The sequence below is a fragment of the Antechinus flavipes genome, chromosome 2, assembly GCF_016432865.1.
Source record: "Antechinus flavipes isolate AdamAnt ecotype Samford, QLD, Australia chromosome 2, AdamAnt_v2, whole genome shotgun sequence".
Classification (NCBI taxonomy): Eukaryota; Metazoa; Chordata; class Mammalia; order Dasyuromorphia; family Dasyuridae; genus Antechinus; species Antechinus flavipes.
This window is the reverse complement of record NC_067399.1, coordinates 251,440,509-251,458,943: the sequence shown is the minus strand read 5'-3', so window position 1 is coordinate 251,458,943 and position 18,435 is coordinate 251,440,509. Positions and strand designations below refer to the sequence as shown.

The window sequence follows — 18,435 nt, the reverse complement described above, 5'->3', positions numbered from 1 at the left end:
TATTTTGATGTTGGTTGGACTAGATAGCTTCAGAGGGTCCTTCCAAATTTAATATTTGGAGAATCTCTGATTCTGTGAAAAAAATTCTCTGGACTAGACCAGGGATTTTTATCCTTTTTTTGTGGCATAAACATCTTTTATAGTCTGGCAAAGGAAGTCTATAGAGCCTTTCTCAGAAGAATGTTTATAAAGGATAAAATTAAAATACATAGGATTGTCAAAGATACCAATCATATTGAAATAGTCATCAAATATTTTTTTAATAAAGGCAAATTCATGAACCCTAGGTTAAGAACCTCTGAATTAAATGATCTTGAAGGTTTCCTCTGGCTCTGATAGTCTAACGTTTGAACTAAATTCAAGCATATTGATATTTGCTAACTATTCAGAATACTTCAGTTGTTTTCCTTTCTCCACACCAAACTTACCTTGAATTGATATGAGTATATAGAATTTTATGGTTTGCAAAGTACTCCATATATCTTGTCTGATTTGATTTTCCCAACAACTCTTGGAAATAAATATTATTGTTGTTTCCATTTTACAGATGAGGAAACTGAGGCCGGGAGAGTCAAGTGACAGTAAGGGTCTGAGACAAGATTCAAACTCAGATATTCTGACTCCAAATCCAGAATTTTATCCCGAATTAACTGCTACTCTATTTGTAGATTTTTTTGGGTCAATTATTTAAGTAGACTTCAATAAATCTCACTCAGAGGTTCAAGATATGATGTAACTCCTTTTTAAAATCAGTGAACATGTAATAGATTGCCATTTCAGGCCTGGGTTGTGATTGACATTGTTAGAAGAAATTTCTGCTTTGAAGAGGTCAGAGAGCTAATGGGGCAAATATGATGTCCCAACAAAGCTTTCAAAAATGAGGCAAAGGAAGAAGTGAATTTATCAACTGCTCCTTGAAATTACCACATTATCATTGTATTTATAGATGGTCAGGTTGAGTTTCAGGCAGAGATGAGGACTTTATTATTTATATGTAGGATGCATTGTGGGACTATTGGCAGGGCAAATCAGAAGTGGCCCATTGCTAGACATTGTTTTTGTTAAGACACCAGAGCTATGGCACAGTACTCTACCTGGTTTGGAACCTTCATCCACAGATCCATTGTAGACTTGATTTATAAACTCTGGCCTGTTGTCATTCATATCAATCACATAGATGTAGAGGTCAATAGGATTCTCCACCTTGTTTCCATTCATGTCTACTGCATGGGCTCTAAGCTGAAAAAACAAAAGCAAAATAACAAACAGAAACAACACATGGTCAGAATTTGAATTTAGTTTGGTTGATGCTTCCAATAGTTCTAAGGGCTATTGTTACATAACAGCAAAAAAAAAAGGATATAGTTTTCATCCAAAATCTACCAGATTTGTAATACTTTCCAATGAGATGACTTTTTTTTTTTAAAGAAATGAAGATGAGGAATGTCTGGGTGTTAAGGTGGGCTTATTTTCAAACATTCTTGAGCTCCCTAACATGTGCAATCATTATTCACTGGGGAAAAAAGTAAGAAAACATTTCAGTAACTTTAAAGAACAAGCTTCTGATCTATATCCCAGGTGCTCTTGAAGTATGTCATGGCCAAGAGAATACCTCACTCTGCTCCCTCAGCCTTTACACAAGAAATATGCCTGAGATCACAGAAAAGGACTTACAAGGTATTTTCAAAGATGCAGATAGAATTGACCTTATGGAGCAGAATAATCATCACCCATATCCTTTAGTGTTCTCTATGCCCCAAACTCCAGGCAATTCATAGCACAGATTATCACAAAAGAGTTCTCAAGAAATATATAAACAAATATGATAAGGGAACACCAAAGAAAACTCACCAAAAACCTTGGACCTGAACTGATCTGCCACAAAGAAGCTTTCCCTAACATTGTATTTTTCTTTTTTCCTCTGATAATGAAGTCTGCAATTAAAGTATAATGTGCCAGCCTATAATAAGCAGTGGCCAAAGATGTGTATGTACTTTTCCTGCTACCTGCAGGCAGCCCTAGAGTAGGAAAGAGGTTGGTGTTCTCATTAGGGCTATTGGCAGCAGCTGTTGCTAGCTTGCCCCCATGGTTCAAGAGCCCTGTATATAATATTTTGGTGACAGGTATTCCCATCCCAGGGATAAAATGACCATGAAAATTCCTTATTGCACTCTTTAAAGGTGAAATTTTCCTCTCTGCTATTAATAAAGGGGAGTTGGGGAACATTTCACACCTATCATAGAGTCTTCTGTGATGCTGAAAGTTGAAACATATTAGAGCCCAGTAAACTCAGAATATTCCCATTGCAGAATCTGCTGGGTATTTGAAAATTGATTTGTGCCACTTCTGTTTACATTTGTCTAATGTCTCAAATGGGCAAATGCCTCTATAGTAACAGAACATCTTAGCTTTTTATTTAAAATGTCTCTTCTTCTGATATCTCAAGAAAGAGAAATTCTTACCAGGTAATAGTAGAACCAAAGATCTGTCTCCTTAAATGAAAGGATGACCACAGTCTATTAAAATGAATGAGTAAAGTGACAATCCCTCTGGGATAACAAGCTGAAGGCAAGAATTGGAAGGCCTTAGAGGACAGAGGAGGTAGCTCTGTTCATCTGATGCAAGACTACATTTATAAGTTTTTCCCTTCTCAAATCTATTTACTTCCATTTGTCCTGTTTGCCTTTAGGAATTGAACACAAGGAAAAAGCCAAAATAAAAGTGTAGAGTATGGGCCAACTTTCTGGGATTGATGTTCAAAATAGCATTCAGATCTGGGGGGATTTAGTTCATAAGTAGGAAATAGAATAAAAGAACAGAGGGTGGGCATATGACTTGCTGATAGGGCTTCTGGTGAAGAGGGTCACAGGAAGCAAATAATGTCAGAACAGGAAAAGACCAAAGCATGTCAGAGCTTAAAGAAGTCTTAGACTATAGAACTATAGAATTTCAGAGTTGGAAAGGAGTTAAGAATATACACACAGAATGTCAGAATTACCTTTGGCCAGGTACCACCTCCTTCAGGAATTGTTTTCTAGTTCCCATGGCTACTAATGATTTCCCCTTTCTATCCCCTATGCATTTATATCGTATGTGTTGATTCATATGTGAGATTTCCCCCATTAAAATATAAGATTGCTGAGGGCAGGTACTTTGATATGTTTTTTTGCATATTCTCTAGTGCTTTGCACAGGTCCTAGCCTATAAATGCTTGTTGTTGTTTTTTTTTTTTTTTTTAATATTTTATTTTATTTTATTTAATAATAACTTTATATTGACAGAATCCATGCCAGGGTAATTTTTTTTACAACATTATCCCTTGCACTCGTCTCTGTTTATAAATGCTTGTTGATGGGTTGATTAATCTAATCTAGGCCCCACATTTTATACAGGATAAAATTGAGGTACATTAGAGGTTCCTAAGTTATAAAACTAATTTGTGGTAGAGTTGGGATTAGAATTCAAAATTTTCAAATTCTTATCTTCCTATGCTACCCTTCTGCCTCATGATTATGGGCAAGGGACTGGCTGACATCAATCTAGTCCAAACTGATCATTAAAATCCCTTCTAAAATGCCTTCCCACTCGAAAATTCTATGATTCTATGACCCTGGGAAAGTGGTTAGAACCAAAATGAAAGGAAGGCCTTTAGGGAATAGAATTTTGAAGCACTGAGTGTCTAGAGATTGGGAGCTGGTGCATATTGACTGTGAAGAGCTGGATCCAGCTGGTTCCAAGTGAATTCTTCCTATTATCCAATCTCTTAGCATAGCTCTCATTACTGCTGCTTCATGTACCTCCGAAAGGAAGGCATTTATACATGATGGCTGCTGAACGAAAAATGAAAGTGCTAATTGTATTCATATTGGCTCCAGTGTTTTGGTTTGCTTCAGACAGCAGTGAATGGAATTTTACCCCTTAATTTGTGTTTTTAAGAAGAATTTCAAGGCTTACTTGACAAAAAATAGAGGAAAAAAGGAGAGGGAAAGCCATGTGTGTTGTGCAACAAACCAAATTGACACTGATTCCTAGGAAAATTGCAAAGTACAACACAACATGAGATTGTGCAAAAGTCCAAGCTTGGGCTAAGTTCTAGTAAGAACAAAGCTAAAATGTTGTGTTGTGATACTAAAGCTCCCAGCATCCATCCAGTTGCCAGTCACTGTGAACTATCTGCATTTCATCCTCATGGACAAACCACTCAGCCAGGAGCCACAGAGCTATCCTTCATCATGTCAGGTGGAGAGAGTCAATAACTTTACAAGTCAAAGGTCAGGTTGAGTTTTGAAAAAAAAGTAATTCTGGACTAAAATTAAAGTTATTATCTTCAAACTAAGGTGGTATTGGGTGCTTCCTGCTCTGTCTTTAGGCACAGAAACTGCTTCATTCAGAGATAACATGTCAAGTGAATCACATATTTATTTAACCTTCAGGTTTCCCTTCTATCCTGTCCCATCTCACCTCCAGAAAAAAAAAAAGTTTTAATCAAATTTTATAGCTTTTGTTTGAAACTTTCAGGAGTAGCTCTCCAGTAAATCTTGATCAGCTCATGTCATGCACCAAACTTTTGGGCTTGGGCACTCAGCTTGGTTAAAGTGGTTAAAATTTTTCAATAACTTAAATGTTACCCAGTTTGTATAAACCTGGAATTCAGGAAAGCAGCTTGCCTATTCATATGAAGAGGGAGATTTTTATTTTTATTTTTATTAGGGGGAAGGATGCTTTTTAACTTTGAATGGAAAATGCTTCCACTAAAGTTGTTCTCCAGCCTGACAATGGCTAGTGTCGATGGAATACTACCTTTGGCAGTTATGATTAAGTTGGGGAAGCTTTCAGTTTAGGTCTGGTGATGATCTAAGTCAGTGGTTCTCAAAGTATGGTCTAGAGAATCCTGGGGTTCTCTGAAACCCTTTTAGAGGGTCTACAAATTCAAAAATAGTTTTTATTTCCAATATGGTAAATGTCTATAAATAGAATCCAGATAAACAAAACCGCTTTGGAGAGATCCTCAATTATTTTTAATAGGAAAAAGATATTGAAAACAAAAGTTCTATCTAAATAGTCTACTAAGTGTGGACAGGCTTATCACTATATTTACCCCATAAGAATGAAATTTTTTGTGACTGTAACAAGTCATGTAAATAGCCATGAAGATTATTTGCAAAGGAAGCTTTGAAAGATAGTGATCTGCTCTAGTGAAGATAATATCTGACCCAAGGAAATCATGGACCCATAAAATATTAAAGGAAAAATGGAAATTTATATGTTTTGAAAAAAATGGGAGCTTGGTTTTATGCCTGAATAATTGTGACATGGTAATAGTGATGGATCTTGAATCAGAGAGCCCAGGTTCAAATCTTGTTCTGTCACCTATTATTTATTTGATCATGAGCAAAGCATCTAATCTCTTGGGACTTAACTTTCCTCATTTGCAAAATGAGAAGGTTGGATTCGATGGAACTTCTTTCCAAATATATAAATCTTTCTCCAATATGAATCTTTTGATTGATAAGACAATTCAGAGAAACATTCACAAAATTCTCCCTTTTTTGATTGTTTCCTTTTGCTATAGGGTGCAGAAATATATCTTAAGCAATTCTTTCATGCATGTCTATATGCACAATTATTTTGTGTATAAACACATTTCATCTTAGACAACACTTGGGATCCTGGGAAGTTATTTCTAGATTGACCATTTAGAAATCTTATTCTATTTTAAAGACACTAACTAAGAGAAACAACTATTTAATTTAACTCAAGAAACATTTACTTAGTATATACTTATCTAATGGAAAACACTGTTGTGGGTGTTAGGAATTCAAAGATAAGAATGAAATATCTCTAACCCTCAAAGAGTTTAATTTAAAGGATAACCCTTTGGTAAAGTGGAAGCAAACTTTGAAAAGAGTTTTCACTATCCTATGATTTGTCTATTTTGTTTGTTGAATTTTTGGGAGGATTGCTTAAACTGAAGCAGGAATAAATATTTTTACTGTAAAAGTATTTCTGTTCTTACTGGCAAGTCAGTAAGTCATCTGGCTTCCTTCCTGGCCCTCAACATTCCAGCTACAGCCAGTTAAGTCCTAACAATAGCCATAGCTTTCTCCCAGGCCTTTTGACCACTCATCCTATTGGAAAGAGAAAATATAAAGATCCCACAGCATTTAGTCAGCTCTTTTACCAGTCCAATTCTGATCTTATACCCTGTAGCAATTGCTGATTGAGAGTTTCAAACTTTGTATTCTCAAACTGTAATATTGTAACTGACACATAGATGACATTTAATAAATTCTGATTGATTAATCAATTGATTTTGACATGTTCTTTGTGACTTAGTCTGGACTTAGTTTGGTAAGTAGTCCTGAAATTGGAACTGTTATGTTCTCTTTAACCAAAATCCTTTTCTGTACTGTTGCCCAACTCCTGATAGTCCTTAGTTTTTCACATGTAAGATTAGGGATTTAAATTAGATAATACCTAAAATCCATTCTGTGATCTCTTGATTTGGTCTCTAGTTCTCCTAAAAACTGGAACTCCACCATGTCTCTTAGCCTTGGTGTTTGATGCCTATTAAGGACCATACCTAGGTGTGAAGAAGCAGGTCAATTCTCCGAAAGCCCCCACCGTTGTGAATTATAACACACTTGAAGGAAATGAAAATCAGCTTTTACTGATGCAGATGTTGCTTGTGAATTGAGAATAAAATAAATTGGAAGCAAGAGGAAAGAGAAGAGAGGTCAGAGAATGCAACTACCTCTCAGTCTCCTTGTATCGTTACCATCCTCTCACGTGAAGGGATCTATTCTGCTGGTCAGCATTAGATCCCCAACAGCCTCTAGCAGATAGCCACTATAACAGATATCCAATTCCTCATGGTGACTCCTTTGCCTTCTTGGATTTCTACCTCATAAGTAATGGTTAAAAACAGTGCTGTCTAAAGACAAAAAATGGATGAGTTGGCCACTTAATCTACAGTCAAAATCAGGAGCTCTTTGGCCCATCTCTTTCATATCAATAAAAAGTTTGTATACTGATGATATAGCCTCAAAAACATCCAGTTGGCACTCCTACATATAACATAGGCGTTCCTAAGCACCTGTATGACAGGCAAAGAGAATAAACAGGAAAACAGAAAAAGTGTTTGGAAAGAATAGACAGAATGGCATTCCTCTGTCCAATGATAGTCATTTGGTTTTGACACTGGTTATATTAAAAATTCCTTGTCTGTGAATAAGTAGAGAAGTGACTGCCAGAGGTGATGTCTCCTGGGAGTGACACTTCAAGAATAACAAGTTTTTCTTGGAAAGAAAGCAATTCTAAATGAATCCTAGTTAATGGATTTGAAACAATAATGAGAATTATTTAAGTGGGTGATGATCCTGACTTCTCAGTGTCCCTCCTATGTCTATAAAAATAAGCAAGGTACTAAACTATGATTGGAGTTTTATGTAGAATCAAAGAATGTAAAAGGTAGAGAGTTCTTAGAGACCATCCAGCTTGACCCCTTTATTTTACTGATAAGGAAACTAAGGATTATAGAGACTAAGTACATTGACCAAGGCCACGTAGCTACTAAGCAACAGAGCTGGAATTAAAATTCAAGTTGTCAGACTGAAATCTAGGGTTCATTCTACTACTATACACCATCTCAGGTTGCTATAGATCATTGTCCATGCTATTTTCTAATTCTATCTAGATAGAAATGCCATGATAGTAAAAAGTACTTGAGTTTATTTCCAAGAGAAGAAAAGAGATCATGTCTATTGTATAGATAGGGAAAAAAACATATTTTGAGACTCTCTAATCCAACCTTTTTCATAGATTTCTATAATCTTTGTAGTCCATAAGAACATCCATGTTAAAAAAAAAACCCCAAAAACTTTGCCCACTTTCCTCAGCTGCCTATTGTCAATATGATAAATGCAAAATGATAAAATGCAAATTCTTTGGTTGGACATTTAAAATCCTTCAAAATATGTTGCTGACCTACCTTTCCAGTCTTATTTCATGTCACAACCTTTGCATTTCAGCTAAACTTATTTGCCAGTGATTCTTCTGACTTGATGGTCAAATCTTGATTTGGTATATCAGTATTGTACAAGGGCCATCTCCTGTGTCTGTAATCTACTCTCCCTTCATTTCTACCTGCTAAAAGTCTTCTTTTCTTTAAAAGTTCACAGCTCATATACCACTTCAACAAATACTTATTAGGCACCTTATGTTAGGATTCTTACAAGGTACTAAGACAGTGATAGAGACAATGGTTGTTTAGCAGGGTGCTTAACAGTTCTCTAGATGTACTTAGTACTTATACAATTCCACAAGATTCGCACTATTAAGAGAGAATATATAAACTAGGAGCCTCAACCAGGATTGACTCCAGGAGATTCACAAGCCAGGATTCAGTCTGGGATATTCACAAGCCACAGAAGAGCCAAGACTACAGAAGACCTCTAAGAAAAACTAGGCGAGCCCTAAGTGAAGGAGATAAGACTTTGAAGACAATAAAGGATTTGGACTTTAATCTCTGGCTGTATTTGGGGTGATTACTCAGAATTGAAACTCTGAGACCCCAAGAAACCCACTCCCAGAGAAGATTATACTTTAGAGAAGAACATTACAACCTTAAGTGTGCAAACCACTGAACTACATACCAGGCATACAAAGAAAGAAGCTAGAAACATTAACTACTTCTGAAAGACCTTATATTGTCCTGGGAGATGCAAATAAACTGATAAATAAAAAATAATTTAAGGTGAGAGAGAGTGCTAAAATCTAGAAGGCAAAAGGGAGAAGGTGGTACATAAACCTAGTCTTAAATCTAGTTGTTTAAATCTAAGTATTTAAAAAAGGAAAATGAGGAGGGAGGGCATAGGAATGGGGGTCAGTCTGTACAAAGACATGAAGATGGGATATCAATTATCACGTATGAGAGACAGCAAATAGCCTAATTCAGATAGAATGCAGAGTGCATGAAATGGAGAAATGTGCAAATAAATCTGGCAAAGTATATTGGAGTCAGGATATGAAGGCTTGAAATGTGAAGCTAAGAAAATTGTATTTTTTTTAGAGGCAATAGGAAGCCACTGAAGATTATAGAACAATATAGCAATGCCTGGTTACATATGGGTTTTAGGAATCTTACTTAGATAGTTGAGTAGGATTGTAGTTGTAAAAAAGATGGAATGGGGAGGGGAGAGACTGGAAGTTGAGAAATTAATTAACAAACTGATAAAAATCCCTATAATAGGTGATGAAAGTCCCAATTATGGTGATGGCAATGTGAGAAGGAAATAGATGCTAGTAATGTTATAGAGGTAGAGTACATTAGACTTGGCAAATGATTTGGATTAGAAGCATCTGGGAAAGGTCCAGGGTAACTTCAAGTTGAAAACTTAGATAAATGAAAAAATTTAAATAGAATAGAAGAGTTTGAAAGGGGAGACAGTGTGGATATTATTACATATTAAGTTGAGGTACTTTGGGGAGCTCTATATGGAGATATCTAATATCTCTGTAAAGCCTTCCCCGAATTCTCTCTCTTTGAAAGGGACTTCTCACATAGGAAGTACCCTCTCCTCCCTCCTCCTGCCCTTTCCTCTGACTGGTTCTTCCCATATCTTTGAAGGAAAATGCCCAGACCATACATGTCTGCATTTCTCTGCAACTTATTTATATCAGGATATGATTTCTCAATATGTGTCCTTAGAGTACTTTCTCTCCCATCCCATTATTAGCTTCCTTTTATTTGTGTTCTCCCATTAGAATATAAGCTCTTTGAGAATAGGCACTTTCTTCCTGATTATTTTTGTATTCTCAGCACTAACCATAGTCCCTTGAACATAATAAATGCTTTAAAAATGCAGGTTGATATTTTCCTCTTCAAATTTCATGACAGTGCTTTGTCTGCACCTTCCTTTCATTCTCATATCACTTTATTTTGTATTATTTGTTTGTATGTTGTATGAGGGTCCATTCCCCAAATAGACTGTAAGCTCAGTGAAGGCAGAAATGGTATTATTTTTCATTACTTTTCCCAATGTCTAGCTAAAACCAGTAGTTATATTAAAGCTAGTGTCATATTTTTTTGCATTTTGATCATAGTATGATAAAAAGAGCACTCATCTGGGTTTTTGAAGATTTGACATATGGTCTTGACTCTGATACTGATTATTGTATGACCTTGGGCAGGCCATCTGAAGACACAAGTCTTCTCTATCCCCTCCAGCCACTTGACTGTTTATATTAATCATTAAATTTTAAAAAAGAGAAAACTTATCAGTCTGGGGAAACTCTTCCTTTGACAACATGTTCATGTTAGTTAGTTCATGTTAATAGTAACATGCATGTTAGTCCCATGCATAAAGAGAGAGCTGCTAAAGTCAATTAGAAAAGCCAGCAAGTGACTTTCAATGGAGTTGGATAGAATTACAACACGGACTTTTGAGTAGCCCTACCAAAATTTGATTTACTATTGAATACAAGATATTCTTTCAGAGAAAGATTGAAAAAAAGGAAAAGACAGGTTCCAACTGTGCCTGAATTTCCCCCAAGAATGTGTCTAGTGTTTGTATTCTGCAAGCCCTGGTACAGTAGCTCTTATCCGACAATAGAAATGACTGACAGCCTTAAAGTAGACTTTCTTTCACCAGTGATTTAATTTCTGGTCAGCACACAGAAGCAGTGCTTTCTGTTACCTATCCTTGGCATGTTGAAGTGCCAACAAAATAAAATCAGGAAGCTAATTGCTCCCCAACTTTTCTTGGGGGAAAAATAAACAGGGAGAATAGACATACATGTTGAAAATTCATGAATGAGCACTCAGAGAGTTTCTGCAAAATGCATGAACCAAAATTTGGCAAGGATCTCTTGTTTATATGTTGATTTCTTCTTTCTTTCCTTTTTTCATTGTTTTCTTTTCCCCTTCCTTATCATTTCTTAATGCAAAGATATTCTGTTTACTGTTAATGGAGCAAATGTACAAATGGATCCAAGTTATTAACTAAGTTTTCAAAAACTCATGAATACTTAGATGGAATTCCAAATGAAAATGATATTTTTAGTTTTACTTTTTAAAAAAACAAACAAACAGTTGATTGAAAATTGACATTGACCATCATTAACAGGAGGCAATATGACTTAATGGCTAGAGAATTAGATTCAGAGTCAAGAAAATCTAGAATTGAGTCCCACCTCTGCCACTCACTAATTATGTGGCCATAATGAAATATTAAGTTTCCCTGCGCCTCAACTTTCTCATCTGTAAAATAGGACTAGCAATACTTGTAGTAACTACCTCAAATGAGAAAGTGTAAAGACCTATGCCAACTTTAAATACTAAGAATTATTACATAGCCCCACCCCTGCAAGTAATGGGGATGTAACATTGCAAAGAATATTGGCTCCTCCATCATTGTTACTCTCAATTCTATTTCTCAAAACTTGTCTTCAACTAAATGCAATGTACTGAATGAATTGTGCTTGTTTTCTTATTTGGATAGCTGTCAGCAATGGGTCTTTCTTCTCTGACAGGAATCTTATTATGAATTCTGCTTGCTGGGACTTCATCTTTATGATAGGAAAACAATGAAAAGATACCAGTGTAATTCATCTGCCTGGGCAAAAGGAAAGGAAGGAAACCAACTGCAATCAAATACTCTTTAGAAGGTCCAGCCTGAATAAAGCAGAGCAGGAAGCTGCTTATATACCCTGATTTGAAAGAAAGGTCCTCTCTGTCTGTCACATAGATTACAATGAAAGTTTCATTTTTTCCTTTTTCTTGTTAAAATACAACTACCCCCTTGGAAGGGTAACATACTAGACTGTTATTGGTCATTAACACTTCAGTGTGGAAGAATATTTATCAGATCTTTTTTAGTGACAGCTGCAAGTCTTGACAGATAGAATATAGAGATGACTTTGGAACTCAGGGATGCCCTAAGAAAGAGAGGCCTATGCTGAAACCTATAGGAAGCAAGCAAAGATACTCAGCAATAGGGATAGAACATCCTGTTATTGGGATTGCTAAGCAGAAAAGCTAATTTTATTAGCCCTTTGACTTGATGAGGCTTGACCGGACTAAATCCGACACATTTTACTGCCTTTGCCTCTCAAAATGAAGAATGCCAGAAATGCCTTCCAAATGGTCTTTAACAGATTTTTTTGTACCATTCCCCTAAATATATTGTTTTTCTCTGTTAGAATATATGTTTCCTGAAGGCAAGGACCATTTTAGTTTTTATACAGTGTTTAGTATATCATAAGCATTTTTTCATGACTGGTTCATTTCATTTATAATATACTGATCTTTCCATGGATTTTCTAAATTAATTTTAGTCCTTGGACAGAAGACCTAAGCAGTCAGTTATTAACATTTATTAAAGGACTACTATGGACCAGATACTGTGCTAAGTTAGGCATATCTGACTAATTGTAGACTCTGTAAAGAGACCTTTAGGTCTAACTTCCATTTCTTCAGCTCAGCTTTAAGTAGCTACATCACCATGAATTTTGGAGGCAGCTTTTTCTGAATATGAAAGCCAATCGTGTACATTTTAAAAGCTGCTAAGATAAGCCAATCAAAATAGAATCTTGAGTCTAAGTGTGATGAACAATTCTGATTTTAAAAAGAGATTTTCTATCAGCTGAAAAGCTCTTGAAGCTTCAGGGAAAGTGAGTTTTCAGGAAGAAAGGACTGAAGTTTCAGAGAGAATTATTATCTGAAATAGTAGTAGCTACTCAGGAGTGGCCTAGGCTTGCTGAGTACAGGGAAGGTGATCCATGCTAACAACTCCACTTCCGAAAAGTTATGAGACATGATTTAAAAAAAAAAAAAAAACTGAGAGACACATCTGACAGGAGTAACATTGCAGCAAGAAATCAAAGAACGGGATGATGTAAGCCCTGAAGCCAAGGTCTCTAAGAGAGTAGAGAACAAGAGGGACTTTTCAGGTTGATGAAAGATTCCTTTCTTGGAGTTACCACAATAATTAAAAATTAATCTGTCTCATCTTGAAAAGGTGAATTTAATCAGGCAAATGGCCTCCCCGTGTGGACAGTTAAAAAGGAAAGTGCTGTAAAAATGCTGAACCTGAGGCGATCTGACTAATTATGCAAAGGGAAGCTTTGTAAGAAAACCATGGCATGTGATGACAGGACCTGTGTAGAAGCATCCTTAAGATAATGAAAGGAACTCAGTTTTAGACTGGTGGTGATGGGGATAGGGATGAGTAGAAAAGGAGTTTTGAACGATGGTAGTAATCTGGGATCACAGAGGGACCTCGACAGCCATCTAAACCTATTTAGTCATTTTACAGATAAAGTAACTAGCACCCAGAAAAGTTGGGCTTATGTATTCAAGGTCACATAGGTAGTAAGCACTGGAGGTAGGATTTTAATCCAGCTCCTTTGACTTTAAAGCCTATTTTTATTCCGTTTTACTGCACTTTAGTACCCTCCCCCCTTGGCAGTTGTATTAACAATAAGGTTTTTTTTAGGGGGAACAAAGGCAATTAAATGGATCAGTTGCTGCTTCTGCACTCATAGAAAGAGAACGGGATCAACAGCCAACCATATACTCAGGTCTTCCATCAGAAAGGGGACAAAATCTCTCGGGAAAAGAGATGAGGAAACTTTCTAATGATCATCACATAGCATCATTCCAGACCTGTGGTGGCTTGAATTTTCAGCAACCTATCAATGAATGACTTTGCCTCAAAGTTCTCATAAACTCAAATATTTCCCTTACTTTTCAGCTCCAAAGATTGAAATTCTATACTCAGGGCTTTCAGAAGACCCCTTTGAGAGGACATTCAGAAGCTTAAAATGGAGTTGTATTTGTGTGTGTGTGTGTGTGTGTGTGTGTGTGTGTGTGTGTGTGTGTGAGAGAGAGAGAGAGAAAGAGAAAGAGCGAGAGAGACAGACAGATAGACAAGAGACAGAGAAAAAGAGAGACAGAGAAAGAGACAAAGACAGAGAGACACAGAGAGAGCTAGAAAGAGATGGAGAGACAGAAAGAGAGATGATAGAGAAATAAAGGAGATCTGGGTTCAAATCCTCCTGGTTATACCTACTGACTGTATGACTCTCTTAAGATTATAAATTGTAGAGAAGATACCAACCTAAATTGGGTAGATAGAGTTTTTTGGTTTGGAAATTCCCTGTTCAAAGAAAATAACATCGTCTCTATCATATAAATAGAAATACACAAAAATCTATCTCTAGTTATATTTACATCTACATTTCTAAATTAAAATATGTATATGTGTATATATCTATATATCCAAATTTAAGAGACCCCAAGCATTGGGGAAAGAGGACAATAGAGACAACATACCCATAGAAAAAAACAGATTGTTTTGAAATTGATGCTACTAAATTTTGCCAAAGGGTACTACAGCTTTCCTGCCCTCAGCTTGCCATCTCAGCTCTTTAGTTGCAGTGACCAGACCTGAAATAATCCTTCCAATGCTGAAACAACACATACACTGTATCTCAAGTGCCCCCATTTCTAAATCATTTTTCTACACATTTTCCTTGGCCCAGCGTACAAAATAATCTTTCTTGTTCAAAGGGGATAAAATAATTTTCCTTCAGATACTCCAGGACACAGGGGAAATCTCCTTTTCCATCTAGCTAAAAAGATAATCTATTTTCTTTTCTACCCCTCCCCACTCCCTCACTAGACCATCCACTAACAGTTTCAGTATGGTTAAGAGGATACTTGAGGTCACTGACAGTGTGTTTGAGTGATGGAATGAGTGGTAACCATGTCAGCACAAGTGACCCCTTGCCTCTGCTGACATTTAATTCTCACCAGCAATGGCTATTAGGATGCCTAAATACAGGTCTCAGAAATAGTTAGGTGACCTGATCTTTCACTGAGGTTCCTGACACCAAATCTTTGAGTTTCTGCATCTCTTCTCTCCTCCCTCCCTCTTTCCCAGGCGCGCTCTCTCTCTTTCTCTCTCTCTCTCTCTCACTCTCTCTCTCTCTCTCTCTCTCTCTCTCTCTCTCTCTCTCTCAGTGCTTCTCTCTCTCACACAATCTCTCTTTCTCCCTTAATCACTCACAATCAATCAATCAATCTCTCTCTCTCTCTCCTCTCTCTCTCTCTCTCTCTCTCTCTCTCTCTCTCTCTCTCTGAGTGCTTCTCTCTCTCACACAATCTCTCTTTCTTCCTTAATCACTCACAATCTCTCTCTCTCTCTTCTCTCTCTCTCTCTCTCTCTCTCTCTCTCTCTCTCTCTCTTTCTGTTTCTCTCTCTTCATCTCTCTGTGTCTCTGTCCATCTTTCTGTGTCTCTGTCTCTCTCATTGTCTCTATCTCTATCTCTGTCTCTCTTGCTGTCACTGTCTGTCGCTGTTGCATCTGTTGCTGTCTGTGTCTCTGTCTCTCTGTCATTTTCTCTCTCTGTCTCTGTCATTCTGTCTCTGTCTCTGTCTCTGTCATTCTCCCTGCATGTCTGTCAGTCTCTCTCTGTGTCTCTGTCTGTCATTCTCTCTGTATCTGTCATTCTCCCTCTTTCTCTTTGTCCCATTCCCTGTCTATCCCTGTCCCTCTGTCTGTCTGTCTCTCGCTCTCAGGCTCTCTCTTTCTGTCTCTGTCTCTCTACCCAGGCATCTTCCATGAGTTCGATTATTATGTCATATCATCAGTTCATCATAACTGAATCTACCAGTCCTAATCTCTCCTGACTTCACATCACCAAATGTTTTTTGGATATATTTCCATAGTCATCTCAAACTCATTTTGCCTATTACATATCTTTCTTCTCAAACTTATTCTTCTTTCCAAACTTCCCATTTTCTGTCAGAGGTACCACCATCCTTCTATTTACTCAGACTCACAACCTTATAATAATCCTAGATTCTTTATTCTCTATCACTCCACATGTGCAGCAATTTGCAGAACATTTCCATTTCTTGCCAACCAAATATTTTCTACACCTATCATTTCTTTCCACTTATAAACACCACCCTGTTTCTGACCTTGATTACCTCTTGTCTTTAAAAAGCAACAGTTCTTTTTAAATGTGATTATGTGTTATCCCCCTTGATAAAATGTAAGCTTCTCTAGGATAGGATTTTAAAAAAATTTTGCCTCTCTAATGCCAGCATCTGCCATAGCACTTGTCACAATGGTAAGTACTTTGTAAATACTTGTTGGACAAACTGGGAATAACCTGTTGCTCAGAGATGGGGAAGAACTGACTTGGTAGGGAGAAAAAGAGAATAACTTAAAACATTTCTCTGACATGTGAGAAACTCATGGTATTGTTCTTAAAGTGACTTCTCTTAGGAGTCATCTCATAGAGACAGCTTTCTAGAGAATAAGGGAGCTTTCCCTTAGTGAGTTCCAAATATTCTTCCTATACCCAACTGCCTGAAAGGACATCTGGTAGCAGCAAACTGTTAACTGGGACGACGGAGCTGCCAGACATTAAATTCACTCAGGTGAGAAGCATAAAAAATATATATCATTCAATAAAACAATGAAAAAGTCAGATTATGTCTATTTCAGGGTTCCTTACATAATGGTGTACTTTCTATATCTTCTAGGGGTACTGAGGTACCATTTGGAGGAAAGCATAACTATTTGTTGTGACATCAGCTTCAACTCTCTCCACTATCCTCCTTAATTTACTTAAGAACTCAATATGAATTTATTTATTTTTCCAACTTTTCCAATCTCTTCAAGATATAAATTTTATAAATTTGCTTTTCGATGGGCAGAATGACATGGCTTTTCTAAAAATCATTAAATTATCTCCTTAAACTTTGGATTGAGGAATGCTAATTCTGGTATCTCTAAATTGCTGACCAACTCTGTATCCACCTTGTACATCCATCTTCATGATTTTTTAGAATTGAAACTTATTCATCATCAGTCTTCCCCTTTTCACTTGACCCTTAAGACCTGCAATATTAACGTGGAGCCTTTTGAGCTAGGTACTTGAGAGTAGGATAAGCAAGAAGGTGGACTTCTTGAGCTGCGAGAAGAGAGCAATCCAGTTCAGATGGTTCATGACATTTGCTATAATATAACAACCTGGAACATTTGCTGTCAACAACCTGGTGTCCCCTTTCTCACCCACGGTCTAACAAGGCTAACAAAAGACATAGGTATTTTAAAGGTCATTATCTGTCTCTAACACACCCTGATGAACAGTCCAGAAACCCACCACACATTGGGATTGCTAAATAGAATCACTACATTCTCAGACCCAGCATGGCAGGGAGTGGGTTCTGTTCAGCACCATATGGCAGAAGTAAGGTTAAATCAGATGATTAATATGGCATTGGCAATGCTGATGACTCAGAATTTAATCTTCTCTAAGAGTTAAGGTATTTGCCTCAAAATAATAGAAGTGAAAATGATATCATTAGAGACAAAATTCTCTTATTTTACAAATAAGGAAACTGAAGCTTAGAGAGAGAAGTAACACCTGATACCCATAAGTTAATCAGTGAGATGTAGCTGAGTCTCAAGGCCAGTCAGCTTTTCATTTTGCCACAGAGCCACACTCCATGGTGAAACATTCATATCTGCCCCCCTTTAAACATGGGCCCTGAAGGATTTTTTTTTCATCCCTTTTACCTGTTGCAGGGGAAAATCTGAGACTAACTGCATTGTAGATTTCCTTTCAGAGATGACTTTTCTGCTGTCAAAGAGACATTTAAGAGGAAATGAAAACGCTCTAGGAAGAATATCTAGGACACAGAGAAAGTGGCAAAAGACAATGGATTTGCAGTTTTAGAGAAAGATATTTAATCAGAATGTAAGGGTACAAGGAAAAATTGATGAGTTACATGGTCTAGCTTGATCAAAGATGATGCAAGAATTGTAGAAAGGCAGAGCTAGAAGGGATTTTAGAGACCATTAACCCAATACTCTTATGAGAAAACAAGATCTAAATAGAGAAAGAATTGTTCTAGATATTATTGTAAAACAGCAGTGGAGGTGAGATTAGAAACCAACTCTTTCAATTCTTATGGCAAGAGTCTTTTTATCATAGTTCATTGCTTTCAGGTGCTTACATGGTAGGAGGCCCGTTCTTCTCTATCCATGGGTCTAGTTACATACATTCGACCTGACATAGAGTCAATATTGAAGACTTCCATGGGTGGTTGGTCAGCCCCAACTCCAGTGATGCTGTATCGGATGGGAATATCATTATCCTTGTCAGATCGAATCTGAAAGACAAAAATTATACAGGAAAATGCTTTAAACTTGGGGATGAAAAGGGAAAGCAGCATTTTTTAAAAAAAACTGATTTATTTTTATTTTCAATTCAAAATTCTCTTATTTCCCCATTTCTCCCCCACCCACTGAGACAGCAAGAAATGTAATACCTATTCATTATACATATTGCAAAAGAAAAGCAATTAAAATAAACTGAAAAAATATCCTTCAATCGGTACTCAGAGAATACTA

The 18,435-nt window shown here is 36.8% G+C and overlaps 1 protein-coding gene across 1 annotated transcript in view; it reads right to left on the bottom strand.

The window, feature by feature from the left end:
* Positions 1–18,435, bottom strand: part of CDH4 (cadherin 4) — a 1,241,109-nt gene that overhangs the window by 225,273 nt on the left and 997,401 nt on the right. The window contains exons 5-6 of the mRNA XM_051976684.1: positions 18,039–18,194; positions 1,095–1,239 (exon numbers count right to left, since the gene is read on the bottom strand). Of these exons, the coding sequence (XP_051832644.1) occupies positions 1,095–1,239; positions 18,039–18,194 (301 nt within the window). The remainder of the gene's footprint in view (positions 1–1,094; positions 1,240–18,038; positions 18,195–18,435) is intronic.